Source organism: Nicotiana attenuata, unplaced genomic scaffold (assembly GCF_001879085.1).
Source record: "Nicotiana attenuata strain UT unplaced genomic scaffold, NIATTr2, whole genome shotgun sequence".
Taxonomy (NCBI): domain Eukaryota; kingdom Viridiplantae; phylum Streptophyta; class Magnoliopsida; order Solanales; family Solanaceae; genus Nicotiana; species Nicotiana attenuata.
The window spans coordinates 1,306,230-1,312,375 of NW_017670259.1; the positions used below are offsets into that span (position 1 = coordinate 1,306,230).

General features: G+C 38.4%; 1 protein-coding gene across 1 annotated transcript; it reads right to left on the reverse strand.

Annotated features, from left to right (window-relative positions):
- Nucleotides 1-490: 490 nt before the first annotated feature.
- LOC109236831 (E3 ubiquitin-protein ligase ORTHRUS 2-like) lies at nucleotides 491-5,924 on the reverse strand. Its single transcript, XM_019403064.1, has 9 exons — nucleotides 5,370-5,924; nucleotides 3,847-4,379; nucleotides 3,100-3,225; nucleotides 2,443-2,542; nucleotides 2,292-2,353; nucleotides 2,096-2,198; nucleotides 1,714-1,858; nucleotides 1,334-1,548; nucleotides 491-1,140 (listed from the first exon to the last, which is right to left on the reverse strand). Exons 1-9 carry the CDS (start codon nucleotides 5,823-5,825, stop codon nucleotides 820-822), a joined length of 2,061 nt encoding a protein of 686 aa, XP_019258609.1. The 5' UTR covers nucleotides 5,826-5,924; the 3' UTR covers nucleotides 491-819.
- Between the last annotated feature and the right edge of the window lie 222 nt (nucleotides 5,925-6,146).

Sequence of the window (6,146 nt, forward strand, 5' to 3'; positions counted from 1 at the left end):
AATTGTTTAACATAGAAAATACAACAAAGAGTAATCCACCAAATGCAATAATAATAGAAGAGTAACAGAGTAAGAAATATCATAAAATCGTAGAACTTAGAAGGTGGTGTCATCTTTCACTTCTTCTAGGGCTGGTAATATTTGGGGCTCTACTATTAAACGCTACATGCTTTACACTTCCTTTTCTGACCCATGCAGTTGAAACAACTACTTTAATTGTAGGAGAGTTGCAAAAGGAATCTCCAGTATTTAAGAGTAGAGAAATTCTAGTCCATACATTTTCACCTACGTTATTCAGTGCTGATATAGTATAGGCTTCAAGCTACTACCCTCTCTTGAAATAGTTATGAACCATTATTTCAACAGCCTTGCTTGGTTCCAGCTACACCTTGCTGAATACATTTGTCAAAAAGATTTAATTTATGCTCTCAAACTAGTAGGAAGACTCTACCTACCATTAACAAGGGCATGAATGCATAGCTTATTACTGTACCTTGACAATAAATGAATAACAGAAAGCCAGAACGCAAAAGATGCATAATCTCCAACATTTATGGTTGCAGTTCATAATTTCAACACTAAAACACCAAATAAAAAGCTTGCCATGCAAGGGCTAGGGGTAATGGAATTGAAATATGACAAATGCACCAAGGAGTTGTTATGGGTCCAACCAAAAATAAACCATAAATTATCCACAAGTAACATGTCAGCCAACTTGTTCAGAATCATCACTCAATGAAACCACCTTCCAATCCTAGTGCGCATGCCAGCTGCCACCACTTTTCTTCTGCTTCGAAGACATGTTTGCTCCATCAAACCCTAAACTAAAAGTTCAGGTATGGCAGAATCAACTTCCCCAAGATTATGCACCACATCGGGTTTGTCAAGGGATTTTTTAGGTGATACATCATCAATATCACCGGACCTCTTCCTCTTGTTTGTCTGCTTGGTTTCAGTCTCAGTGATAGGCTTCGCACCTTCTTTATCATCCTCCACACATTTATCAGTTTCAGCAGCTTCTTCAGTTGGAACCTCATCTTTTCCATCTGAGCCACCATCAACATCTTCATTCAATCCTGCATTTTCTTCCTCAATTTGGCGCTGCAATGATTCTATTACATTCATCAACTCTCTATTAATCTGCCAACAAAACAACCTTCAGTGTAAGACTAAAACTTATACTCAGAAGTACAAAAGTCCCTTGTTTCAACAAATACAATGGAATGATTAAGTTTTGCTTATGACATTAATATATCAACTACTGAGATAGTAATTAGTAATGATCAAATTTTGGAGCACCACAAAGTTGTCAGGTAAATTGTGAATTAGGTACCTGGGGGTTCTGGAGGAAATCAGATATATCAGTCGGGCATGATGGGCATTTCATTATATTTTTCTGCACTCGTAATGTTCGTCTGCCTTCACCCCTCTGTCTTGTAAAAGACTGTCCTGCAAAGGCACTTTCCAAACATGCCTTGCAAAAGTTATGAGCACATGGAGTGGTAAGTGGGAGATTCATCACTTCCCGGCATATAAGACAGCTAAACTCTGCACCATCACATCATTTCATATTTATTGAGAATTAAATTGAAGACATTATGCAATCGTTAACAATCAAAAGGAAACCTAAAATCAGAAAATACCACATACGGCCTAGTTAAATCAGATTAGAAGGCAAAAGATATAACGACTAGCATTGAATGAGAAGTATACCTTTCAAAAGCCTTTGCTTCACAGACACTGTATTTTTCTTTGATCTAACTTTCCTCACTTTTGTTCCATCATCATCATTTTGACATTGAATAGGTTTTCGACTATTAGGAGGAGCTTTTTTCCATATCCAACAACTCTTCTCCTCCTGTAGAACAGAAACCATATATTACAAAGAGTGCCAACATTATTATAATGTATGCTTCACATACAACAACGTTTATTAAAAAATGTCACTGCATTTACAGAAAGAATGTAAATACCCCAATTAAATTGGCAAAATTAATCACAATCTGACAATCAGCATCCTTTAATGTTCTAAATTACCACACAGAAAAACTACTGCAGATTCCAAATATCATGCTACAATTGTCTAGCTTCTCACATCATAATCCCAAGCCGGAGATCCCTTTCTTTCAGTTATATCTGTAGCACCATTTAGCTCTTTTACGGAAGGCAAGGCCCTAGGACGGTCCCCATGCTCATCACTGCCAATATAACAAGGTTAATTAAATAAAAGAAAATCCCAAAAAGAAGAGGATAGACATTTGCAAATAAGTAAAAATGCACAAATAAAAGACCTGGTCCATGGGGCAGGTTCATTATCACAGCGCACAAAAAGATATCGACACACTTTGAATCCCTGCACAAATGTCAAAGACACGTAAATGATTGACATAGATGGAGAATCGGAGATACAGATGCATAAAGATTTGGGCAAGAGTTTCAAACTTGTTTTCCAGCTTTCCGCCAGCATTTTTCAATCCTGTAAACCCCGTCGTATCGTACTCCCTTCTCTGGTGCATAAGAAGAACGCTTCTCCTTATGGGACCTATATATATATATATATATATATATATATATATATATATATATGAGAAAAGGATAAAATTTGTGCATTAGAAATGCACCCCCAACATCAATGAAAAAGATCTGAGACTTGATGTAAATATCGGCAAATCCCACGAAATAGACTATTACTAACTCAACTAGTGGATGCTGATAGAAATTATTTTGTTGACAAAGGTCAAGACATTTCAATAGCAGAAAGTCGGCATCCTGATCGCAACATAGATCGCATAACAATTACCCTACTTGGTACTTTAAATATTTAAAGAAAACAACAGCAATTGCACAGAATGTCAAGAACAATCACAAGTACATCAGCTATCATGCAAACTTGGTTGCTCTGACATGAAACTTAACATCTCTATGATACATAACATCACACTGTGGAAGATAAATAAGCCAACTACATATACTTTATTGGCCAATCCAAGAGCGCCTAACACAACAATAAATCAGCCAATTTCCAGTCAAAAGAAGGGATAGCAAGAATCGTTTCAGTTATCTACATTTTTAATCAAAATGTTAAATGCACCAACTGACCTCACAACTCGGACAGGATAACCCTTGAGACAGCTGACACGTAAAGCTTCATTAAGCTTATCAAATTTCTGGTCAAATGATTGTAACTTGTTTGTTCGCTTGTTACCACTCAAGTCTCTTCCACCACTAGCCAAACAAATCAACATAAAACTACTTAGAAGGGTACCTCAGCAGAAACCAGCAGCACCAAAAGTTATCAGTGTAAATAAATAAACAAATGCAAAACCAAGCATTAATCTGGACTCACTTTCTAGTAAACAAAAGTCAAATACTCAGCAGAAACCAGCAGCACCAAAAGTTATCAGTGTAAATAAATAAACAAATGCAAAACCAAGCATTAATCTGGACTCAACTTTTTAGTAAACAAAAGTCAAATACTCAGCAGAAACCAGCAGCACCAAAAGTTATCAGTATAAATAAATAAACAAATGCAAAACCAAGCATTAACCTGGACTTACTTTGTAGTAAACAAAAGTCAAATTGATAACACTCATAAAAAGTTTTCAGAAATCAAAAGGAAGAATCCAGCTTAACCACAACTGATAGATACTTTACACGAGCATGGTGCTCAAAATACAAGAAACAACGGAGAACAGAAATTCAACACAGCAAATGCATCATAAGTGGAACATCATGCATAGAGTAAGTTTGAGAAAACGAGTTGCATGCAAGGTGAGCTAAGGGAAACAACAGAAGGTACATGCATCAAACAAAAGATAAAGACAAGCAACACAGACAAAACTTTACCTTCCAGTATAAAGAAACCATTCACCATGGTCCTCATCATCTTCATATCCGCCAGAAAGTGCAACAGACTGGGCCCCATAATCTGACTGGCCAGCAATTCCAGCCACATGAGGGAAATGAGCCCCCCATTGCCGACACTCAAAACGATCCTCCCAAGTCTCACCAACTAAGACGCCCAGGTTGCGCTCTGGATCATTCTCGGCTGAAATTGGTCCAAAATGGTCACCAGGGATTGTGACAAAAATCTTCCCACTGCAAGCATTAGCCTTTCCAGACTTTTTTGCACGCTCAGTGGTGAAAGCTTTGTCGGGTCTATTTTGGTTGTGAATGAAATGTGCAACTTTTGAGGTCCCCCCAGAAGCACCAGATCGTAGTGTTCTTGCCATTCTTATGGCAATAACCAGAGCAGAATTAATTCGAGGTTGGCTTGCCATTTTCGGCGGAATAGGGGTGCGACAATTAGCACATGTGCTCTTCCGCTGCCCAATCCACTTTTGGAAACACTTCAAGCAAAAGTTATGACCACAAGGAGTCTGACATGGAAAAGATAATAGTAGTAAGATGGAGCTGTGTGAAGCCTCCAAATTAAATAACTATTCCTTCAAAAGGAAATGAGCATTTATCCAACAAAGGATCAAAGATCACTTGTAATCAAGTGATCAACCAAGTAGGTAAAATATTCCTAATGCCCATTCTATTGGGCTTGAGTGGTCCAAATCATGCATCTCATACAAACCTACCAATATTTTAGTACTCAAACATCATAGAAACAAAATGATTAAAAAGAAAACTAAAAAATAAAGCATGAGATACCACATACACCATTTATAGTAACAATGATTACTGGAACAGGAATATACAGGGAAGGGCTAATCCCTTAGTCATGGGCATCTATGAATATTTACGCAAAGCTATTTATTGATGTCAATTTAGATATGTTCATTGGCATGCAACTTATCTCACTGTCCATTTTCCCACAATTTCCTATTCGAGAATTGTCCTCTCTAACAGCACAGAGGGAGGAAACTTAATGACAACAAAAGAAGTGTGTGCATTTCGCAATCAAAGAAGCCCTTGAACTCACCTCCATTCAACAAAGAAACTTCACATATGAACTCTTCTCAGGATCGAACACAACAATACAAGTAACTTATATCTAGGAGGCATAAAGCAAGGACATTTCAGTAATTGAAATTAAGCATAAGGTTTTGAGTAACATTTATAAATTAAAAAAACAAGGTCTCTTCCTGTTCTTCTGATTAAGCATAAAACTTTATGAGTCCAAAACATAAGGTTCTCTGTGTTCCAAGTTACAGATGTGAACCTAGAAGGAAGTCATCTCGGGAGTGAAATTGAAATATTTCAGGCTAAGCATCTATGTGAGGCACCTTGCGATAATGGCAAATCAGGACTAGTATATCTTTAATACAAAAATGAGGAGAATGAAACTAAAACGTAAAATTGAAAAAGGAAAAAGGGGATAAAGCAAGGAAAGGACAAAAAACATTGAAAAAGCGATATACCGTGACAGGTCTCTCCGGCAGTTGCATGCACATAGAGCAGTTCAAACTTCCATCGAGAATGTTGAGAACATCGTTGTCTGTATTGACAACTTCCAGATTACTGGCTTTAGCGCTTCCGCTCAAGAGCTCTTGTCGTTGCTTGGCCTTCTCTTGTTCGGTGAGCGACGAGTCGGATTCTATGGACCGAATGGCGGCGATCAAATCGCTGCCAGACGACGAGGAAGCCGCAGCAGCATTCTGTTTAACGGCGACCCGGGGGACATCGGGAGGCAAGGAGCAATCAGGACACTCCCAGTTGACGGCGTCGGCCATGGAATTGGGAGGAGCAGAGAGGCAGGTGACGTGCCAGGGAGTGGCACAAGTCTTACAGAGGAGGGATTCATTCTCCGATGGCTTCGTTTTGCACACCATACAGACGCCATCGCCGTCGCATGGGAGGTCGCTATCGTGCGCCATCGGAGTGGTTGAGGACAGCAAATATAAGGTAAAGTTTAGGGGGAAATAAAACCAATGAAGTAGAGTGAGAATGAAAGAGGGCGTGAGAAAAGAGAAGAGACGATTGGCGATTTTAAATAGGGAGAGAGGAAGTGGACTATTGCCCAATGGACGCGGGGAGATGTTTTCGATTAAAAAAATTGGTGTGAAAATTTAGGTCAAATTTTCAAATTTTGGTGTTCCCTCTATTTCCTGTGGATCTATAAATGGCAAACAACTTATTTAATTTCTCTATAAGTAATTTCCTTAGATTTTATCTACAAATCTAGGCTCAAATGTTAA

Excerpts from the sequence above, each read along its gene's own strand:
- LOC109236831 (XM_019403064.1), bottom strand. The coding sequence starts at position 5,825 with ATGGCGCACGATAGCGACCTCCCATGCGACGGCGATGGCGTCTGTATG. Across the intron at positions 2,354-2,442 it reads GGCGGAAAGCTGGAAAACAA|GGATTCAAAGTGTGTCGATA; the intron begins GTTTGAAACTCT and ends ACATTTGTGCAG. Across the intron at positions 1,141-1,333 it reads ATTTCCTCCAGAACCCCCAG|ATTAATAGAGAGTTGATGAA; the intron begins GTACCTAATTCA and ends TTTTGTTGGCAG.